This window comes from Ranitomeya variabilis, chromosome 2 (genome assembly GCF_051348905.1).
Source record: "Ranitomeya variabilis isolate aRanVar5 chromosome 2, aRanVar5.hap1, whole genome shotgun sequence".
Classification (NCBI taxonomy): domain Eukaryota; kingdom Metazoa; phylum Chordata; class Amphibia; order Anura; family Dendrobatidae; genus Ranitomeya; species Ranitomeya variabilis.
The window spans coordinates 478,952,179-478,976,529 of record NC_135233.1 but is presented as its reverse complement, the minus strand read 5'-3'; the positions used below and the strand labels follow the sequence as shown (position 1 = coordinate 478,976,529).

The 24,351-nt window shown below is 42.9% G+C and overlaps 1 protein-coding gene across 5 annotated transcripts in view; it reads left to right on the top strand.

Moving 5' to 3' along the window:
• CHID1 (chitinase domain containing 1) overlaps window positions 1-24,351 on the top strand; it is a 670,857-nt gene that overhangs the window by 326,206 nt on the left and 320,300 nt on the right. For 4 of the 5 annotated variants that reach the window (XM_077287837.1, XM_077287836.1, XM_077287839.1 and 1 more), the window contains exons 9-10: window positions 1,631-1,732; window positions 14,138-14,293. In XM_077287837.1, the coding sequence (XP_077143952.1) occupies window positions 1,631-1,732; window positions 14,138-14,293 (258 nt within the window). Of the gene's footprint in view, window positions 1-1,630; window positions 1,733-14,137; window positions 14,294-19,467; window positions 19,711-24,351 lie in introns of those variants that run through there. The other variant, XM_077287838.1, reaches the window with a different exon arrangement.

Sequence of the window (24,351 nt, the reverse complement as noted above, 5' to 3'; positions counted from 1 at the left end):
ACTGAGGTTGTTTCCTGTGTGTGACCCACCATTGCTGCTGCACTGGTGGTCACTACCCTGTATATGTGTACCATTGTTTTTGTGGTTTTATATTAATAAAGTATACAGTTTCTTCTACTATCTGGCCGTTTATGTGAGGGTGTTTTTGTCTGAGTATATTGTTATGGTTGGACCCTCATGGTTTTGTCAGGGATATTATTCTTTGGTGTTGCCTGTAATATTAGTTAACCCCTTCAGATGGATTACTTCGTGGGACGAGACGGTTCACCAGAAGGTATGTATCTTGTGCGTTTATTATTTTTCCAAGCGAGGGTGTTCCTGATGGATTGCGAGAACAATAAATTATTACAACAACCGCTGTGTTTATTTCATTAAACTACTTTTAAATCGTGTGTGTGTGTTTTTTAACCCTTTCATACAATTGGATTAATAATGGATAGGTGTCATAATTGACGCCTCTCCATTATTAATCTGGCTTAATGTCACCTTACAATAGCAAGGTGGCATTAACCCTTCATTACCCCATATCCCACCGCTACAGGGAGTGGGAAGAGAGTGGCCAAGTGCCAGAATAGGCGCATCTTCCAGATGTGCCTTTTCTGGGGTGGCTGGGGGCAGATGTTTTTAGCCACGGGGGGGCCAATAACCATGGACCCTCTCCTGGCTATTAATATCTGCCCTCAGTCACTGGCTTTACCATTCTGGTGGAGAAAATTGCGCGGGAGCCCACGCCAATTTTTTCCGCCATTTAACCCTTTATTTCAGCAGCTACAGCGCTGAAATTTTGCACATACACACTACTAACATTAGTAGTGTGGAATATGCAAAAAAAAAGGGGATATGAGATGGTTTACTGTATGTAAACCATGTCTCATATCCTGTCGGGTTTGTGAAGGAGAAATGAAAAGCCGGCAATTGAATTACCGACTTTTCACTAACAGCGCTGCGTATTTCTCGCAAGTCACACTGCTGGTCCGTGTGGAATCCGTATTTTTCTCGCCCCCATAGACTTTCATTGGCGTATTATTTGCGCAATACGCTGACAAACGCAGCATGCTGCGATTTTGTACGGCCGTAGAACGCCGTATAATACTGAACCGTAATATACGGCTAATAGGAGCAGCCCCATTGAGAAGCATTGTGCCGTATGTAATGCGAGTTTTACGTACGTAGTTTTTGCGCTCTTACGTACGTAAAACACGCATGTGTGACCCCAGCCTAACACCTGCCCTGAAGTGAAGATACCTCTGCTAAACCTGGTGCAGGGGAGGCAACTTATCAATTGGGGCACCTGGAATAATTAAACTGAATTAGCAAATTATAGATTTTTTTTTTTCAATTAATTTTTTTAAAGCCCTTATTTCATTATTGGTACAGTTAGATGTACTAAAACAAAGCCGAAAAAAGGTTGATGGATAATATCCAAAGATGTCATTATTTTGAGAGTTTATTTATAGGGGCTGATTAGGATTCTAGGTTCCTGAATGTTTAATATGGCTCCTTTTTTTCCCCCAGCTTCTTTAGTTGTGTATCGCACATATCCAAGGTATTGGTAATACCAACAGCTAATGTTCAACCTTTTAATGATTGTGAGAATGTAACCGTATAATATTCTTGTTTTCTCTTTTAGAACTGACCAGTTGGGCATGTTTGGGAAAAATGAGTTTGACCTTTTGGCTCCATTTGTTGACAGCTTTAGCCTAATGACCTACGACTATTCAAACCCTCATAGGTGAGTAGTAAAATACAGATAATATTTAATAGTTATCTAGAATGTAGAAAACATACCGCATAAGGAACCTGGAGACAGTTGGATAAAACAAATTAAGTTAATATTTCTCACAAACTTTTAGGGAATCAATTACAATTGCTCATATAGATTCTCATAGGCTTCAGGGAAATACTAGAAATTCCTTGCACATTGCACTTAATTGCAAAAACCATCTGCCAATTATAGGGTAACTGAGTTTACTTGTCTGACTGTGTATTAGTAAGGGACTGGGAGAAATAAGTTCAGTTACTCCGTTCTTAAAATATATTCCAATATTCTACCATTTAAAGGGATTGTCCTATGAACAACATTTATTTCCTGACCTACTGGAATCCCAAACAATCTTGAAAATGGGGATTCCATGTGGGGTAGATGTAAAAGAGTTAATTGTCCAGTACTTTTATATTGATGACCTATCCTTGGTGTAGATTATCAATATTAGATCAGTGGAGCTCCTATGAAGAGGTAAGTCCTAGACTGGACCACGGAAACGCAGTGGTTGTTGTCTATATGGAATTTTTAAAGGCGTTTCATACGGTGCCATGTAAAAAGTTGGTACATAAAATGAGAATAATTAGACTATAAAGGAAAATATGAGGAAACAAAGGTGGTTATTAATGGAACACACTCGGATTGGGTCACATTAAACAGTGGGATATCTCATGGGTCAGTATTGGACCCTCTTCTTTGTAAAATGTTTATTAATGACCTTGTAGGGGGCATACAGAGTAGGACTTCAATATTTGCAGATAAACCAAAACTCTGCAGGGTAATCAACGCAGAGGTGGATAACTTAATATTACAGAAGGTTTTATGTAAGCTGGAGGCTTGGGCTGAGAAATGCCAATTGAAGTTTAATGTAGATAAATGGAAGTTTATGCGCTTGCAAAACAATGAGGAATATGGTGGTTCAGAGTCTGCGTTGTCCAAGATTCAAAGACACGATCACACACAAAGACACGAATGCAGTTTATTTTGTCAACGCATTTCAAGGTTTTCAAAACTCTTCATCAGGACCAAACCACAATGATAAGATACAACTCAAAAAGTGTTGGAATATGTTGACAATGTATTAAAAAAAAGGAGCGCAGCAACGACTCTTTGCAGTCATATGATACCATGTCATTGTCGCAGATACAAAAATTGCTAGCAAAGCTACCACTAGTGCACTTGGCATACACACCTAACATTCCAACTTTTCAAGAATGATTTTGAACCCCCTTTTTTTATACATGACAACATTTAGGAAAAATCCTACATACATATTTATTTTTCTTTATCCTTGTACATTTGTCACGAGTACATATATACATTTCATTTATATAGTTATATATAGTTTTATTCTGCTTGCAAACTGCTTTATTCTGCTCACAGAGAAGAGCGATCAAGGTTATTAAGGAAATGGACTGTCTGCAATACCAAGACAGGTTTATGGTTTATAAACTTGGGGTTATTCACTTAAAAAAAAAAAAAAAACAAAGGTTTAAGAGCTATCTTATTATTAATGTACAAATATTTGAGGTGTGACAGAGTCACTGGCACAGTGTATGAAGGGAGATATGTGTCGCTGCGTATACTACAGTTGGTGATGTAGAACCAGATTGTTTTTGCCTCCAGCACGCTAAGTGCTGAGAGTGTAAATTTTAAAGTCACAATGGGCTGGTATGTGAGCACCCGTAGAGTGGGAGGAAGGGTGCTCACCGTATCCCCTCTTACAGAGCCGACACCGGCATGTGTACTAGCAGGACCTGCGGTGATGTCACGATCATGTAATCATCACATGGTCCTGGTTAAATACCTGAACATGAGAGACAGTCTGTGTGGTATGTTGGGAGAAGGAACATTCCCAGGTGGCTCCAGGAGGAGCGGAGGACATTGACATGTGTCTGCGGGTGGAACCTGCAGAGAAAGGACTCTGTTGCACTTTGTTTGTTTTGTTTTCCGTTAAGCCAAAAAGGCCCTGCTTTTGTTTTCCTGAACTCTGCATTGGTCTATGCAGACTTTAATAAACCAGCAGGTGTTTCACTATCAAAGCGTTCCTGTGTCTATCTGAGGAAGCAGCTAAACGTGTCAACCCCTCACATAGAGGACAGTTCAGAGATCTTTCTTATGATTTTGTTATACCTAGACCTGTGACGGTGACAAGGGATATCCTCTACGTCTAGAGCAGGGGTCTCAAACTTGGCTGGGTATATGGACCGCACATAGAAAAACAATTTGAATTTGGGGTGCCGCTTTCTTTGCAGGACAAAGTGACGTTTTTAGTGATACAATTTTTTTTTCAATACACCTTTTGATCATTTTTTTGGAATTTTTGCTGTGTTTATTTTATTTTTTAAAGGACATTCGCCATATTGGGTTATCGTACAGTTTTATAGCTTGGGTCATTATGAATGTGGCAATAACAAGCATGCACTTTTTTGTTTACATTAGTTTATATATAAAACAATATTTTTAGTGTCCAAATACTTTTTCATGTTTTAGTTTGATTTTTTTTTACATTATTACAATTTTGTTTCCCCCAATTGGCCACTTACAGTAACTTGTACCATATATTAATTCTGGCAAACATCTTGTAGTATTGTGCCCCATCCTGGTCCCAATCTTGTAGTAACTCTCCATACTGGCCCCCATATTGTAGTAATGTCCCCATCCAGATACCTATATTTTAGTAAGGTCCCCATCTTGTAGTAATGCACCATCCTGGTCTTCATCTTATAGTAATATCCCCATACTGGTCCTCACCTTGTAGTAATGTCCCCCATCCTGGTCCTCATCTTGTAGCAATGTCCCATCCTGGTCTCCTTCTTGTAGTAATGCCCCATTCTGGTCCCCATCTTGTAGTAATGCCTCATCTTGATCCCCATCATGAAGTAATTCCCCATCCGGGTCCTCATCTTGTAGTAATGCCCTATCCTGGTCTCCTTCTTGTAATGATGTGCCCATCCTAGTCTTCATCTTGTAGTAATGCCCCATCCTAGTTCTCATCTTGTTATAATGCCCCATCCTGGTCCCTTTTTTGTAAGAATGTGCCCATCCTTGTCTTCATCTTGTACTAATGCCCCATCCTTGTCTATATCTTGTAGTAATGCCCCATCCTGGTCCTCATCTTGTAGTAATGTCCCATCCTGGTCTTGTCGCAATGTGCCCATCATTGTCTTCATCTTTTAGTAATGCCCCTTACTAGTCCTCATCTTGTCGTAATGCCCCATCCTAGTCTTCATCTTGTAGTAATACCCCATCCTCGTCTTCATCTTGTAGTAATGCCCCATGCTTGTCTATATCTTGTAATTCTCCAGCCTCGTTTTCATCTTGTAGTAATGCCCAGTCCTGGTCCTTATCTTGTAGTAATGCCCCATCCTGGTTCTCATCTTATAGTTATGCCCCATCCTACAGATTCTTTCTTCCCTTGGCATCAAAGGCCTTGCCCTGTCCTGGATTGCCTCATACCTTTCCGACCGCACATTTAGCGCTTCCTACTCCCACACTACCTCCTCATCCCACCCTCTCTCTGTTGGAGTCCCTCAAGGCTCTGTCCTAGGGCCCCTACTTTTTTCCATCTATACCCTTGGCCTAGGGCAACTCATAAAGTCCCATGGCTTCCAGTACCACCTGTATGCGGACGACACTCAGATCTACCTCTCTGGCTCAGATGTCGCCTCTCTTCTGTTCAGAATCCCGGAGTTTCTGTCAGCCATATCCTCCTTCTTCACCTCTCGCTTCCTAAAACTCAATGTAGACAAAACCGAACTCATCATCTTTCCCCCATCTCACGTATCCCCCCCACCTGATCTATCTATTATGGTAAACGGCATCACGTTCTCTCCCGCACCTGAAATCCGTTGCCTCGGAGTAACTCTCGACTCTGCCTTGTCCTTCAAACCGCACAATCAAACTCTTGCCACCTCCTGTCGCCTCCAACTCAAAAATATTGCCAGAATCCGTCCCTTCCTCACCCCACAATCTACTAAGACTCTTGTGCATGCCCTCATCATCTCCCGCCTCGACTACTGCAACACCCTCCTCTGTGGCCTCCCCGCTAACTCTCTTGCACCACTCCAGTCTGTCCTCAACTCTGCTGCCCGGCTAATCCACCTCTCTCCTCGCTACACCCCTGCTTCTCCCCTTTGCAAATCCCTCCACTGGCTCCCAATTCCCCAACGAATCCAGTTCAAACTACTAACACTGATCTACAAAGCCATCCACAACCTGTCCCCTCCCTATATCTCTGAACTAATCTCCCAATACCTTCCCTCACGTAACCTCCGATCCTCCAAAGACCACCTACTCTCCACCACACTTATTCGGTCCTCACACAACCGCCTCCAAGATTTCTCCCGAATATCCCCCATCCTCTGGAATTCCATGCCTCAACACATCCGACTATCCACCACCCTCGGATCCTTCAGACGGAACCTGAAAACCCATCTCTTCAAGAAAGCCTACAGCCTGCAATAACCATTCTGCTGCCTCGCCAGAGCAGCCGCCTCTCCATCGCCAGAGCTGCTGCACCTCTGACCTTCTGTCTCTTCCCCACTATCCCATAGAATGTAAGTCCGCAAGGACAGGGTCCTCTCCCCTTTGTACCAGTCAGTCACTGTAAACTTGTTTACTGTAAATGATATTTATAACCCTGTGTGTAACCCCTTTCTCATGTACAGCACCATGGAATTAATGGTGCTATATAAATAAATAATAATAATAATAATCCTGGTTCTCATCTTGTAGTAATGCCCCATCTTGGTCACCTTATTATAGTAATGCCCATCCTGGTCCTCATCTTGTTGTAATGCCCCATCCTGGTCCTCTTCTTGTAGTAATGCCCCATCCTGGTTCTTATCCTGTAGTAATGCCCCATCCTGGTTCTTATCCTGTAGTAATGCCCCATACTGGTCCTCATCTTGTAGTAATGCCTAATCCTGGTCCTCATCTTGTAGTAATGCCCCATCCTGGTCCTCATCTTGTAGTAATGCCTTATCCTGGTCCTCATCTTGTAGCAATGTCCCATCCTGGTCTCCTTCTTGTAGTAATGCCCCATTCTGGTCCCCATCTTGTAGTAATGCCTCATCTTGATCCACATCATGAAGTAATGTCCCATCCTGGTCCTCATCTTGTAGTAATGCCCTATCCTGGTCTCCTTCTTGTAATGATGTGCCCATCCTAGTCTTCATCTTTTAGTAATGCCCCATCCTGGTCCTCATCTTGTAGTAATGCCCTATCCTGGTGTCCTTCTTGTAATGATGTGCCCATCCTAGTCTTCATCTTTTAGTAATGCCCCCTCCTGGTCCTCATTTTGTAGTAATGCCCTATCCTGGTGTCCTTCTTGTAATGATGTGCCCATCCTAGTCTTCATCTTGTAGTAATGCCCCATCCTAGTTCTCATCTTGGTATAATGCCCCACCCTGGTCCTTTTTTTGTAAGAATGTGCCCATCCTCGTCTTCATCTTGTAGTAGTGCCCCATCCTTGTCTATATCTTGTAGTAATGCCCCATCCTGGTCCTCATCTTGCAGTAATGTCCCGCCTGGTCACCTTCTTATAGTAATGCCCCATCCTGGTCCTCATCTTGTAGTAATGTCCCATCCTGGTCTTGTAGCAATGTGCCCATCATTGTCTTCATCCTTTAGTAATGCCCCTTACTAGTCCTCATCTTGTCGTAATGCCCCATCCTAGTCTTCATCTTGTAGTAATACCCTATCCTCGTCTTCATCTTGTAGTAATGCCCCATCCTTGTCTATATCTTGTAGTAATTCTCCAGCCTCGTTTTCATCTTGTAGTAATGCCCAGTCCTGGTCCTCATCTTGTAGTAATGCCCCATCCTGGATCTCATCTTGTAGTTATGCCCCATCCTGGTTTTCATCTTGTAGTAATGCCCCATCCTGGTCCTCATCTTGTAGTAATGCCTAATCCTGGTCCTCATCTTGTAGTAATGCCCCATCCTGGTCCTCATCTTGTAGTAATTCCCCATCCTGGTACTTATCTTGTAGTAATGCCTAATCCTGGTCCTCTTCTTGTAGTAATGCCCCATCCTGGTTCTTATCCTGTAGTAATGCCCCATCCTGGTCCTCATCTTGTAGTAATGCCCCATCCTGGTCCTCATCTTGTAGTAATGCCTAATCCTGGTCCTCATCTTGTAGTAATGCCCCATCCTGGTCCTCATCTTGTAGTAATGCCTTATCCTGGTCCTCATCTTGTAGCTATGTCCCATCCTGGTCTCCTTCTTGTAGTAATGCCCCATTCTGGTCCCCATCTTGTAGTAATGCCTCATCTTGATCCCCATCATGAAGTAATGCCCCATCCTGGTCTTCATCTTGTAGTAATGCCCTATCCTGGTCTCCTTCTTGTAATGATGTTCCCATCCTAGTCTTCATATTTTAGTAATGCCCCCTCCTGGTCCTCATTTTGTAGTAATGCCCTATCCTGGTGTCCTTCTTGTAATGATGTGCCCATCCTAGTCTTCATCTTGTAGTAATGCCCCATTGTAGTTCTCATCTTGTTATAATGCCCCATCCTGGTCCCTTTTTTGTAAGAATGTGCCCATCCTCGTCTTCATCTTGTACTAATGCCCCATCCTTGTATATATCTTGTAGTAATGCCCCATCCTGGTCCTCTTCTTGTAGTAATGCCCCATCCTGGTTCTTATTCTGTAGTAATGCCCCATCCTGGTCCTCATCTTGTAGTAATGCCCCATCCTGGTACTTATCTTGTAGGAATGCCTTATCCTGGTACTTATCTTGTAGTAATGCCACGTCCTGGTCACCTTCTTATAGTAATGCCCCATCCTGGTACTTGTAGTAATGCCCCGTCCTGGTCACCTTCTTATAGTAATGCCCCATCCTGGTCCTCATCTTGTAGTAATGTGCCAATCCTAGTCCTCACCTTGTACCTCTCCTCCCCTCCCTCTGCATCCTTTCTGCACATGTGGCCTGCAGGCACCGTAGACCCCTTGACGATCTCGGCCCAGTCCATGGGCTGCCGATTTTATTTCAATTGAATGTGCATCCTTGGACGCATATTCAATTGAAATGTATTGCTGCACAGAGACAAGCTCTCTGCACAGCAATACCAATGCCAGACGCCGGCCAATATGCGTCCAAGGATACACATTCAATTGAAATAAATCACTGACTTTGGTGGTCGCTGGATTGTCAAGGGGTCTACAGTGCCTGCATGCATGAAGCAGCCGCATGCTACATGTTTGAGACCCCTGGTCTAGAGGAAAGAAGGTTTAATCGTAATCGCAGATGCAGATTCTTTCCTGTTAGGGTATGTTTCCACGGTCAGGAAACGCTGCTTGTTTGACGCTGCGCAGAGCTGCAGCGTCAAACAAGCAGCGTCCAGATGTTCCAGCATAGTGGAGGGGATTTTATGAAATCCCGTCTCCACTATGCGTGGAAACCCGCACGCGGCGGCCCTGCGACTCCGGACATGCTGCGCGTCTTTTCAGATCGCAGCATGTCCGTATGCCTTGCGGGGACGCAGCGTCCCCGCAAGGCATATCACAGGGCGCTATGGGAGAGAGCGATCATCCCGGATGTGAAGAGTTAACACATCCGGCATGATCGCGTCCCAGAAAGGGGGCGGGGCTTAGCACCGAGCGGCTTCGCCGCCGCGGCGATACCGCCGGCCATCCTGACCGTGGAAACATACCCTAAGAGCAGTGAGACTATGGAACTCACTAAGCTAGACTACTAAAATTCAAGAAAGGTCTGGATGCCTGTATAGTTGACGGACCTGTGAAGTTTTCCTTTGTAACTGATAACTTCTGATCAATAGCTGATCAGCTCGCCGCTGTGTGTCGTACCCCATGATTAGATGTTCATGATCTATGCTAAGGATAAATCATCATCATAAAAGTCCCGGGCAATCTCTTTAAATTATTAACATATTATTATGCTTCTTCAAACTGCTTAGATGCTGCGGTCACAATTGTTTGAAGCATATTAGGAGTTATATGGCCAGATGGAGAGTTATCTCTGATCCCTGCCATTACACCACTAGCCCCGCTATTTATGGCGGGCTCCTGATCACTATGCACAAGAGAGACGACCATGGTGCGACTGAACACCAAGCTACACAGTAAAGCTATGTTATCCGGGCTGATGGCATAGGTGTACTATATTAGGCAAACATAGTGGTGGATAAAGGCTATGAACATGTATTCCTGCAGGGAGCATTAATTTACCCCTAACAAAAGGGAATTTTGTGAGCTCTCTGGTCATCTATGGATCTAAAATATGAAAAGCAGTATATTCTACTGTCTGGATACATAAGTGAAAGAATCACACTATCGCTTTAGGCGTTCAATAGCCAATTATTGTATAAATGATGTAGAAAATAACGTGACATTTTGATATTGAACTTCCAAATACAATTCAAGGATTTATCTGTAATATTACTTTGCAGATCTCTCAGTAATAAATAAAATACATATTGTCACAGAAGAGCAGAGAAACTCAAGGGAAATGCAGGTTGGGAACGCAGTTATCATTCAGTTTCCGGATATCCAGGGACTTAGGAAAAGAGAAGGTTATTTGCAGCCATGCACGAGAATACATCTTGTCCTAATGCCGGTTGATAGCCCACAGAAAATATAATTTGCTTTCCAAAATACCGTCTTGTTATTTTTAAAGGAACTGTGATTTATTATAGTTCAGAATCCAAAAAAAGTCAGCCTTCTGCAGCTCTATCTTTCTCCTAGTGCCCTCAACAGACTATGAAGGGTTACAGAGACTCGCAGGCGGGTTAATTTAATCATTTAACTGCACTGCGATATTTAATTTATCCAGACTATGATTAAGGTAATTGAGGAACTCTCACAATTTGCAGAAATGGCAGCGCTGTCTGCTGGAGCTGCGAAATGAGCCGAATATTAGAATAATACCATTTACATTCTGCTACTACTGTAGGTCTGCTCTCTGAATGTTAGACATGTGGAAGGAAGGTCTAATTTAGATAGTCTAGTTTCTACGCACATTCATAACCTGCGTCTGTATTTAGTACCTGCCATCTAGTATGAGGGGTGGGGGGCAAACATCATCAGGGGGTCAAACTGTACATTTATTATTAGTGGGATCTCCTTCTTGCCAGGACTTTGATGCTCAACGGAATGAATATACAATGCAATTTTGATATGAGATTAAGGTTCTGCACCACGCTGTGTCCTATTTTTGAAGAAATTAAATGGGTCCACTACTTAGGTAGCCCCTTCTTAAATGCCCGAGTTTTTTGAGTAAAGTAAGTAACGTAAAGTAAGTTAAGTAAAGTAAGCTTATCCTCACCTCCCACCTCCCGCGTCAGTGCCAGTCAGTCAGTGTCTAGCTATGTCAGCTCCGGGGTCTCTTTATGTCACGTGAGTGCAGCAGCCAATCAACATTTGCTGATGTGCTGCTGCTCATGATTATTCCATCAAAGCCATTCTCCTCTGTGACTAAATATTGAAGACAGCAGCCGGTCAGCGGTCGCTGATTGTCTGCAGCACACACATCACATCATACTGTCATGCGAGTATCAGGAGATCCAGTGTCGATATCGTTGGAAAAGCGCTGGGGTAGGAGATGAGAAAAAGCTTTTCTCAATGTACTCGAGAGACTGGCGCAATTAAAGGGGTTGTCCAGTCCAAATCAATAAGTCTGCAGTAACTCTGAGAACAAGATACCGTATGCACTACTGTAGAGGGTGCCAAGGTAGGTTCCCACACCGTGTGTCAATAAAGTAATCAAAACCTGGCACTCAACTTATAGTGAGTTTCTTTTGTATTTTAATGCAGCAAAAGAACAATATAAACGTTTCGTGCTGCCCAATGTGACAAGGAAATATGCTGGTAAGTGGGTGGTAGGTATGTGTCACGCCTCTTGTGTCAGAGTGTATTGAGGTAGGCTCGTAGGTTTCAGGCCGTAGTGCCAGGTGTTCAAGTTTGGTCGGCGTGTCCTCCAGCGACGCGGTGTCCACCGCTAGTCCGGTGGACACCACGCCGCTGGAGGACACGCCGACCACACTTAAACTTAGGGCCACATAGGACACCTGGCACTACGGCCTGAAACCTACGAGCCTACCTCAATATACTCTGACACAAGAGGCGTGACACATACCTACCACCCACTTACCAGCATATTTCCTTGCAGTAACTCTGAGACTGCAGACTTATAACTTCCCACCAGTGCATGCACTGTGTGCTACAAGGATTCACCGGTTTCTGACCCAGGACTGGAGGGTAGGAGTTATACATACCCCCAGCCATTGGGCACGGCCTCGCTGTCCATACTCTTGTATTGAACAAGGCCGCGCCCCGTCTAGTGACGCGGACATCCAGTGGGAGTGGCCGACTAGAGAGCATGGCCTTTTTCCTTACAAGTGTATGAAAGCGAGGCCGTGCCAGCTGGCCGGGAGTATGTATAACTCATACATACCCTCCATTCCCGGGTCTGAAATACTGTGCGCTGTGGGAATTCATAAGTCTGCAGTCTCACAGAGCGACTGCAGACTTATCGATTTGGACCAGACAACTTCTTAAATAAGGTGTTGTCCAAAAGTGGACAACCCCTTGAAAATAGAAGCAATTTTGTATATTGTCTTGATTGAAAGCGTCTAATTGTTAGCTCCTCTGCATACTTTTGCTTCTCTTTGGTTTCAACACTACAAGTCGTGCTCACTTTATCTATCCCCTACTTCTTGTAGAACACACTTCATGAAAAACACCTACTAATGTTTTTGTGAAGCGTCTTCTGCTTCAAAAACCCAACGAGCATACCGACCTCTATAAGATGCCATGGGCACATGCCCTATAGGGGTTTCCTCCTCTCTTAAAAAAAAAAAAAAGTATACTCACACTGATTTATCGCTGTTGGTCCTCTTCTAATGCGGCCTGGGTCCCCTGCCGGCCTCCGCGGTTCCTCTTCGAGCCAGGATTTGCATATGACCTGCTGTAGCGGTGGCATAACTGTGGCCAGAACAGTCGCACAGAGCCGGTCTTTGTACATTCTGTTGACATGAGACCATTTATCATTAGAAGAGGGTCAGTGGGGATTGTGAATATAATACTTTTTAGAGTTTGCTGCATAGATATAATATAATGCCTGTAACCCTATGTTTCGATGACTTTTTGACAACTGAGCATGAACCTGCACAGATTCTTTCACATTTTTCAGTTTTTTAAACTTGACATTCTGCTCATTATTCCAAGTCACAGCAGGTTATGTGGACAGCTCGGGCATCCTGGGTGTGATGGACAGGTTAGATAAGCCCTTAGGAATGAACGTGGTAATGCACAGATGGTCATAGTCTTTTTTATTGATGTTCTTGCTTTTGCAAAAATGACTCTCAAATGTCCTCATCACTCCTGACTCTGTCCAGAGGTTGCAGCTGCTCCTGCAAAATGTTCTATTAAACTGCACTCAGGCTGCACCCACCGCTGTATGGACACGGTCACCTGCTCTTGTTACTTTGCTCTGTCGTCAGTGATGTGAATGACAAGTAAAACCTCTTACTGCACCTTCGCCCTCTCTCCTATCATGTCTGCCGTGCTAGTCGCTCAGATGTGAAGAAGCGATCAATGCCTTTCCCTTTTTAGATTGAGGTCAATGCGCGAACAGTTTGCAAATAAAATATGCATTAAACCGTGTAAGCCGAAAAGTAAAAAAGCGGAGACTTGAAAAGCTCCTAAAGAAAAATGGTGTCACTTACTATATGATTATCTTAGGTAATACATTTCTTAGGTCTGACAGGTCTAGAATTGTTACATTGTTTTATTTTTGTTGCAGAGTGGTAATAAAAATAATTATTTAGTCACTATTTCAACGTTCTATTCAATGTTTATTAGATTTTTATTTAGAAAGAGAAAGCGAGGACCAAACACCTGACGTATGCTTCACAATTGCTTCATCAGGGGTCAATGGCGAAACGCACGTGGGGTGTTTGGTGGGTGAGCCCCTGCTTTCTCTTTCTAATATTTGATTTTTATCTATAATTGATGTTGGCTGATTATTTACTGATGTACTTTTGCATAGACATTTTTGTATGTATTTATGTTTGTATATTATTGATTAGTTATATATTTATATTGCTTCAATATACATAGCACCTTGTGATATATACCAATTATCTTGGGGTTCCACTGTGGTTCACCCACCAGTTTTAGCCATTGTACTGCTGGAATCATTGATATGTCATTGTTTTTAGTATTTATATTTCAATAAAGTTTGTTAAAATGTCATTAGTAATTTATTTATCATTCTGTGTCATGACACGCATTTTTCTTTGTTTGGATGTACAAGATAACATAAGTTTATTATTAAAGAAAAAATAAAATTATGTCCTTTTGATATTTTTAGAATGTTTTCACTCTGTAACAATTTTTATTTTTCATCTAGGCCAGGTCCCAACTCTCCAATTTCATGGGTTCAGGCGTGTGTGCAAATTTTAGACCCAGAGTCAAAATGGAGGAAGAAGATCCTCCTTGGGTTGCACTTTTATGGGATGGACTATTCTGCTCTTGGTGCATCTGGTGAGCCAATTCTTGGGAGCAGGTAAGAAGGGAATTTCTATCAAGTCTGACATTTGTGATTACAGCCAAGAAGCTTCTTTACCTCATTTTATTTACAATGTCTAAATTTCAGGTTTCAGAAATATCTATAGTGATGTTTTGCCGCTCGTTGTTGTTTTTTTTTTTTGTTGTTGTTGCCATCTCTGAGAGGTTAAACAAAATGATCAGCTCGATCTTCTCTTAGAGAAAGACTCGGATGCTGTTACTATAATTGTTTTACGTATTTGTATCTCAGAAGGAATCAGCATAGCTCCCAGCACAAAACAGCAAATTCGGGCAGATCAACTCCTCCGTTATCTGCTTGAAAAATGGCACTTTCAGAATTGCTTTGCTGTAGAAGGATTGTACAGCTACTTTGTATATTCTCGATGCCGGCGAGTGCTGCAGACCTTACTATTTGTCAGCGCTGCTGATATAAATTGTAGCATTCTGCACACAAATGGTAACAGCTCCCTCAGTGCTCACTATAAACACGTCATAAACATAACAGCCACAATGAAAAGTGGTTTACAAGGCGACTTTGGAGGTAATATATAGAGAAATAACTGTGCAGTATGCACTAATGTGTGTTAACCAGCGCATAAACAACATTCACTAGATTTGCCAAGGAATTGTAAGATTTCTATTCTCCAATCTGGTATGTTCTCATATTATAGCTATAAACGGTATGCCCAGTATTTTTCTTTCATAATGTAACTTTTTTTTAGCAATGGCTGTGTTTTTCCTACACTTCATGTGTTAACTGCTTCATTATGAGTAATAAAATTGCACCTGTAAAATCACCCTGGCTTGGACTGGCCCACAGGACAACAGGAGAATCCTCCGGTGGGCCCCTGGACAAATTCAGTCTGGCCCACCGGAGAACAGACGAATCCTCCAGTGGGCCCGTGATCAGGTTCGGACTGGCCCAGAGGAGAACAGGCGAATCTTCCGGTGGGCCCCTGGTCAGGTTCGGACTGGCCCACAGGAGAACAGGCGAATCCTCCGGTGGGCCCCTGGTCAGGTTCGGACTGGCCCACAGGAGAACAGGCGAATCCTCCGGTGGGCCCCTGGTCAGGTTCGGACTGGCCCACAGGAATACAGGAGAATCCTCTGGTGGGCCCCCTGTACAAGAGTGGGCCACCACCCTCCTATATGAGCACTTAGCACAATATACTTGAATCACTATGTACAGACAAAGGCGGCATCTTGTTCATGCAACAATCTACCCCGTTCATCATTATATAAATTTGTGATTGAGGATAATGTCACATTTGCAGGTAGCTGAAAAGTGGGGCTCTGGAGTTGGTTACTGGTGGGCTCTTGGCACCCCAGTCCGACACTGATATCACCCATATACATAAAGAATAAGGGTCCCCAGCAGTAGATTAATGGGGTTATCATTATGTGTTTACTTATTTTGTAGACATCTATAGTTATATTATCGCAAAGCTGCGTTCCAAATTCTGCTGTTTGTGGGTAGAAACGAGCAACAGGCTCTGACTCCTCCACCTGATCTTAGGCGATGTTCACACTTGCGTTGTGAGGTTTCTTTGTTTATTTACAGACAAATGGAATAGGTGATCTGCTAAATCAGTTATGCGAGCCGAAATCGACGGTCCCATTGATTATTATGGGTTGCATAGCTTCTTTTACGTGTCAATTGTTTGAACGGAAGTAAAAGTTCTGCAAGAATGCTAAAAGATTGGATTCAAACAAACTCCATAATAATCTACAGGGGCCTTGGTTTCAGTTTGCATATCTGGTGCAACAGATCTCTTTTTATTTTTTTCTTCTCTGCTTAAAACAAAACTAACAAACTAAGGCTGTGCATAACTGATGCAAATGGAAGCCAAAGGCCACACTGGGTATTTTGAAGTTCTTCTTGGTTTTATGTGTTCATTTTTAGAATGAAAGAAAGAGGGCATCAAGCTAAAAACTGACACATACAGGAACCCAGAGAGATCCCGCGATAGTTAATGGGGCTCCACTGTTTCCATCTGCATCAAGTCAATCAATGGATTCGTTTTTGATATTGCGCAGTTTGTCTGTTCCCAAAAATGAAATGGAATGTCAAAATGTAAATGTGAACAGAGCCTATGCTGAGCTCCTGCATAGCAGCGCTACAGATCATGTATCCTATATCAGATTATTGTACAGTTTCTGTTATACACATAACTCTTCTCAAAATGAAACTCATTAATGAAACCTCTGTGGAACCAATGAACCAGCAAGAAATACTGTAAGATTACTAATAACTCTGAATGTATTTGCAAGGTTACGCTCTATATTCTATTCATGATCATCACCAAATGTTATGTTACATATTCAGGGAATAGACTAAACATGCTGAATGAACTGATTTCAACCATCTCTTCTCGGTGAGTTTTATTGCAGTGGTTGAATGAATGCCTCTGACCCACTGCTATCCTGTAGTGCAGATTGTATATATTGGCCTGAGGCTAGCAACAAGCCTCTGGTTATGACAGGATTTCCCTGGACACATGTCTCTAAAATATTGCTATATTTAGGCTATACGAATGACACTCTTCTCCATTAATACAGTCAAAAGAACATTTCCAACTATCCCCAAAAGTGAATTCCTGCAGCTGCCACAGCTTTTCATTTGACAATAGACATACATTAGCAAGGACATGAGTAAACGTTGCCATATTGCATCCATGTCTACTTGTATGAGATAACTCAATATGTGTTTTAAAGGGAAACATGAAAGTGCCACCTATACATCATACTTCTCCAACTGTAGTTAATAAAAATGTGCGTAGTAGTCCCAATCAGCATTCCATTAGTATCTCCAGACCACGTGTCATCAGTATCTCCAGGCCACGTGTCATCAGGATCTCCAGATCACGTCGTCAGTAGCTCCAGACCATATGTTGTCAGTAGCTCTATATCACGTGTCGTCAGTAACAACAGATGACATGTCATCAGTTCCTCCAGACCACGTGTCATCAGTATCTCCAGACCTCGTGTCCTTAGTAGCTCCAGACCGCGTGTCGTCAGTAGTTCCAGACCACATGTCATCAGTAGCTCCAGTCCACGTGTCATCAGTAGCTCCAGTCCACGTGTCGTCAGTAGCTCCAGACCACGTGTTGTCAGTAGTTCCAGACCACATGTCGTCAGTAGCTCCAGTCCACGTGTCATCAGTAGCTCCAGTCCACGTGTCATCAGTAGCTCCAGACCACGTGTCATCAGTAGTTTCGGACCACGTGTCGTCAGTAGCTCCAGTCCACGTGTCATCAATAGCTCCAGTCCACGTGTCATCAGTAGCTCCAGACCGTGTGTCATCAGTAGTTTCAGACCACATGTCGTCAGTAGCTCCAGACCACGTGTTGTCAGTAGTTCCAGACCACATGTCGTCAGTAGCTCCAGTCCACGTGTCATCAGTAGCTCTAGTCCACGTGTCATCAGTAGCTCCAGACCACGTGTCATCAGTAGTTTCGGACCACGTGTCGTCAGTAGCTCCAGACCACATGTCGTCAGTAGCTCCAGTCTATGTGTCATCAGTAGCTCCAGACCACGTGTCGTCAGTAGCTCCAGACCACGTTTCTTCAGTAGCTCCAGACCACGTGTCGTTAGTATGTCCAGACCACGTGTCGTCAGTAGCTCCAGACCACATGTCGTCAGTAGCTCCAGACCACGTGTCATCTGTAACCCTAGGCCATGTGTCATCCGTATCCTCAATCCATGTGCAATTACTAGCCTAGTCGCTGTATCTTTATTTTACTAAAAATCAAGTTTAATTCCAGCACCCACCATATGTTTATTACGATTATCGAGTCTAGTCCTTTTTGACATCCCTGAGAACAGGGAGTGTCTTCACAACTACTGTCCTGTGGAGACTGCGGTAAGAGAACTATAAGGTAGTGGTACCTCATTTGACAGCAAAAACATTTTGATAGTGTCTCATTATTTGGTGAAGTCCACCAATAGGGACCCCATTTGCTGGCCATCAGTGAAAGCAGATACGAGCAGCTGTAAAGTATGTCTGGGGATTACTTACATAGCCCATTCATTTCAGTAATTGATGAAAACATACTGTGCAATATGTGATAAGACCAAGGAATAAAAACATGTATTAATGAATTTCATACAGACGTCATTTATAACATCTGCTTATTTCTTAGCCAATATTTTGGAGATTCTTTCACCTTAAATTCTGGTGTCATAACACTAGAATATGCCATCAATCTCTGATCATGGGGGCACGAACACTGACACCAACAACTTAGTTAAACAAAGGGGCAGCACCCTTGAAACTAATGTTGGTGCCTTTTTTTTGGATGCCTGATGGTCAGCCATTTATAATTATGGGCTTACCGGAAGAAGCTGAATCCCCACCAATCGCATATTGATGATATGTCTTAACTTAAAAAACCTCCTTAAAGGGAACCTGTCACACAGGAGGTGGCGCACAGATGCAAGAGGGAGATGATTTACGTCTCGGAGGCGGTTGACACCGGGGGAGAAGACATACCTCCGTGACACAATAGAGGTATGGCGGGCAATTTATAAAAGTGATTATTTCAGCGTTCCTAGGGATACTAAGCATAAGAGCCACCTTCACAGAATGCAGCCTTAGTGCTGCTGAAGGTGGCTCTTTTACTTAAAAACGCCATGGGGGGTTGGCAGGTTCCCTTTAAGACATACTGGTAGAGAATTTAGATTGTGAGCCGCAATGGGGGTCAGTGATGATGATGTCTGTAAAGTGCTATGGAATTAATGGCGCTATGTAAAATAAATATCGGTATATACAGTAGTTTTGAAGCTTTTCTATAAAGTAAAATCTTTCTAAGATGACGTCATTGTCTTTCTCTCTTATTCTGTTCATACAGTTCAAAGATCCTTGAAAATGTAGGATCACTAGAATTTAAAAGAAATATCTGATTCTTTTTATTTCAATATCTTAATATCCGCTAAAAACTGTGATTTCAGCAAAAACAGCCCTTAATTTGGAATCATCAGAAAACCGTAAATTAACATTCTTAATTATCTTTGCAGCCTGAGATGAGATCCTTTATTTCTAGCTGTCATACGTACAGTATATGGTTTTCGCAAGTGAAATATGAATATCGATTGTTTTGTTTCTAAAATGCCAACACCCGTTGATTTTAGATTTATGCATTTCTTATTCTTTCTTTGGATCTATTCTTGTAGAACTATACATTTGTGAAGGCCATTGCACCGCTACATGGGGTCAGAAGGTATTCTGAATATACTGCTAGTGATGGAGAAGACTCCCTAGGGCTAGGAAAACCATTGAGAGGGACATTCTATGGATATTGAGAACCAGGGCTGAAGTTGCATTCAGTACCTGTGGGAAAGATGACAACCCGTTGGGCCTCATCCTCTATATCTGCCTGTAATTACTGCTATTCACCAAGTAAACGTTTGTTTGGTTTATGAACCTCTTGGCTCCTTCATTATTTGCTTCCCTGGTTCCAGAAGAGGGATTCCTGGACTCAGTAAAAGTCCTGCAGCCCCAAAGTAAGTGTGATGCACCTCACACACAGCAGCACAATGGGACTGGGACACGAGATGTCTATAGGATGCCAACGTGAGTGGGAACAGAAGCTCGCACACGACTACCTCGTTTGGGCATCTTTCATATGGTGGCAGCACGGTAGCCTGCTATTGAGCATCAGGGATGTTACAGGTAGTGAAAGGTTCACAGGCCTCTATTCCGGTGACCATGGACTCTCAACAATAACTGTCAGAGCAAGGTCTTGCCAACCCTTTTATTACCAATTATAACCTATCCATTGCAAAAGTGATAACTGGTAGATTGTCAGAGATCAGACTAGAAGGTTACCCACAAATCCCCAGAACGGGGGTCCCAGATCCTCTGTGTGACTAGAGTGGTGATAGCTGGTAGTCGCTGACTACTGTGCTCAGCTATCTTTGGCAGATATGCATACTTGACCACAGTTTTTATCAATTAGAGGAATTGGGACCCCCTTATGGCAGTCGGTGGCAGTACATTTGACAACTAGGTCCCCCACAGATTTACAGTTATCACCTATACACAGTGGGTCATGTTTCATGTACGTTCAGTAGAGAGATTCCATTGACTAGAACTGTCATAAGTTAAGATATACAAACAAGTGCACATCTTCAGCTCTGATCTTCCTCATACCAAGACCATCCAAGCTCAAATAGCTTAAAATAGCAAATAGTTCCCTATGTAATCTTTTTTCCCCCTGGTAAGACAGTATATTGCAATGGCGAGGTAATTAGGTTACCTTATGCTCTGAACATAAATTCTCATTTAATGTTAGGAGATCCACGGGACAATTCCACTTCAGTGACTTTAATGGATTGGGCTTTCTCTGGGAGGTTGTACATTTTGGCATTGGAGAACAGCAGCACAGCATCAAGCATGCAAGGTGACACTGTCTATGTGCTCATTAGTTCTGTCATTCCTTGGTTAGGAACACTGTTTGCATGTCCTTTATATTACTTGCTAATGGAGACAGAAGGACAACCTGTGTGATGTATGGAGCAGTGCCATTATCCTGGGGCACTGAGGGCTTCTTTATTTTGTTATGTAGATATGATTGTAGAAGGATTTCTGTGCAATGAGGATTAACTTTGGAGCCATCTTCCTCCCTATATATTAGGGTCTAGTCTGGACAGCTCTCATCATATGCCTTATTATTTGGGGTCCTGCACTGAGACAAGCAGTGGCTCTGATCTGATGGACTCATACCATAGCGCAGAATGGGAGCCCTAACAACCACCTCTTATCTAAGAGCATCACAGCTCTTCTTTTGATTACCCAGCCTGGCATGATGTCACATGTACATCATGCTGCTACTATGATGTCGAGCCAGCCGGCTAATCGAAAAAAGAGCCACCAGTTCTGTTAGGTTGAGAGACTGTTCTCACAGCTCCTGTCCAGCGGTCTCACACCTCTTTTGTGGTTGATAAACCTGGTTGTATTCATCAATTGTTGAACAACTATGCCGATTCGTGTCTCCTCTATTTCCTTTTTGGCCACAGCAGCATGCCTTTATTGCTGGTGATGCGTAAGGACAAAAGTCCTGTTTTTTTCTGGCACTTTTGGATCTGCTTTGTCAGGGAACTATGGGGATAGTTTGGGTCTGATTTTTATCATTCCTTTCTGAGATCCCCTGGGTTGGGCTGTGAACTATTTAAACCCCTGAAGCGCTGACATCCACTGATAGTCAATAGTTCTGCTAATCTGGTCTATAGGTCTGTTTTGTGCTCCGGTTGGGTCCTGCTAACTTATTCTGTTCTCTGACCTGGCTTGAATTTAGATCACTCACTCACTCACTCATTAGTTGGGTTTCTGCCTTATTTTTTTTTTATTGATGGCTTAATTTTAGTGTAGGTCATCAATATCCTATTGGATGGGGTCCAATTCTGGGAACCACTGATGATTAGCTCTTTGAAGGGGTCAAAATTCTCCTGTGATCACCACACCTCTTTAACTCTTTATCAGGCAGCGCTCGGTACTCTAAGGCTGTGTGCACGCGTAGGAGAAGAGGTGCAGAATTTTCTGCACAAAATCCGCATCTCCTGGCAGAATCCGCAGCCTCGGATTTGCCGCGGTTTTTATGCGGAATTGATGCGGATTTTGTGCGGATTTTCTTCAGATTTTGCCACTGCGGATTTTTAACATGGAGGGGTGCAGAAATGCTGCAGATCCGCACAAAAGAAGTGACATGCACTTCTTTGAAATCCGCAGCAATTCTGCACTGATTTTTCTGCACCATCTGCACAGCTATTTTTTTTCCCATTTAATAACATTGTACTGTACATCACAGTGCGGATCTGCAGCGTTTCTGCGCGGAAAAATCCGCTACGGATCCGCAGCAAATCCGCATCGTGTGCACATAGCCTTAGGGATCACAGCTGATCATCAGGGTTGTCTATGAGCAGTCAGACCTCCACCGATTTTATACTGCTAGTCTATCCTAACACGGATTAAACCAGAAAACCCCTTTAACCAGTGATAATGGCTTTTAAAGTCCCACATAAGGAAGGAACTCTGCCATCTCAAGACTGCAGAGTCTGACAGAAAGTGACAGTGACATTGCCCAAGGTCATGCTAATCCCATTGAATATTTCTTTGCAGTCTAGTCGGTTTCCAACAAGCAATCCATATGTCAGGGACCGTGAGTTCTCAGCTTGCTCCTGACATAACCTGGCACAGAAAGCTTACACGGTCCGTTCAGACCACAGTAATAACCAGCAAGATCACACACACCGCAGCTTATGTAGCCGCTTCTTACCAGTGGCTTTTTATGGAATTAAATGGAAACTTTATTGGTGCAGTCTCTTGTAGTTTCTTGAGTGATAGAATATATCAGACAGAACGTATCAGTTTGCATAACAAAAGTGTAAGAATGTCTTGATTGATAGCTGCAAATCCCCTTAGACTCTTCTGGGACCTTAAACCATAGGGACTCATAGCAAAATTTAGAGCCAGACCTTACCAAGCCTTGAAGCACAGTCCTAATGTACAGTAGTGTTCAAAAATAATAGCAATGTGTTCAAAAACATGAGTTAGTCACAGAATCTTTATACTAGTTTTTATTCCCAGCATTGGGAACTTTGCACACTGTTTTCTGATTCAAAACATGAAGAGAAATGTATATAATTTTTAACTACTTTACAGAAAATAACAAAAAAATGAACATTGCGCTGTTCTAATGAACAGCAGTGTCTGCATTTGTTTTTATAAACTCACAATATTAACTTTTTTGAGGATTTAGCATTCCTGTGAATCACTGACCTAATATTTAGTTGTACACCCACAGCTTTTTAGAACTGCTTCACATCTATGTTGCACAGAGTCACCAACTTCTGGCCCCTGTCACCAGTTATTCTAGCCCAGGATGCTTTGGACTTCATCCCGCAATCTCTTGGCATTTGTTGGCTTTGCCTCAGAAACGGCATTTTTGATGTCACTCGACAAATATTCTATTAGATTAATTTCTGGGGATTGGGCTGGTCACTTCATAACCTCAATTTTGCTGGTCTGGAACCAAGATTTTGCTCTTTTACTGGTGTGTTTAGGGTCGTTGTCTTGTTGAAACAGCCATGTCAAGGGCAAATCCTCTTCAGCATAAGACAACATGACTTCTTCAGGTATTTTCATATATGTAAACTGGTGCATGATCCCTGGTATGCGGTAAATAGGTCCGGCACCATAGTAAGAGAAACATGCCCATATCATGATCCTGGCACCATCATGCTTCACGGTCTTCAGAGCGTAGTGTGGCTTGAGTGACAAGTTTGGGGAGTCGTCTGCTGAACTGTCTGCAGCCCTTGGACCCAAAAAGAACAATTTTACTTTCATCAGTCCACAAAATGTTTCTCCATTTCTCTTTAGGCCAGTTGATGTGTTCTTTGGCAAATTGTATCCGCTTCAGTACGTCTTTTTTAACATTGGGACTTTGCGGGGACACCTTGCTAAGAGATTAGGCGTCTTCTAACTATCACAGGTAACTTGAGACTGTCTTTGATCATCCTAGAGCTGATCATTATCTGAGCCTTTGCCATTCTGGCCATTCTTCCATCCATTCGAATGGTCATCTTCCGTTTTCTTCCACGTCTCGGTGGTTTGGCTTTCCATTATAAAGCATTGGAGATCATACTGACCTCCAGGTGCCTAAATATATTTTTAAAAACAAGTGTTAAGTTTAGTTACTCTTTAAAAAAAATTCTGTCCTTCAGGTTTCTTAACCCCTCACAATAGCAGTTTCACAAGGAGTTAACCTTCTTCATCCTTTCAACAACCTACTGAATCATTTATTGAGAAGAATACCCCGTCCCTCTGCTGAGACCTCTGGAATTGTATCTGTGCTACGTGTGTAAAGGTTAGGAGGGATTGTTCTGAGCGAATATCTACTCGGTGATAAATAAAGTAGCTGATTATTTATTCATTAAAGTGAAGCCATGCAGCGGAGAACACCGCAATGTTATTAATGGGAAGGTGTAGGTATTACCTGCCGAATTACATACAGGGAGCCACTGATGTTCTCCAGTCTTAATCCGACTATTTCAGGGCTT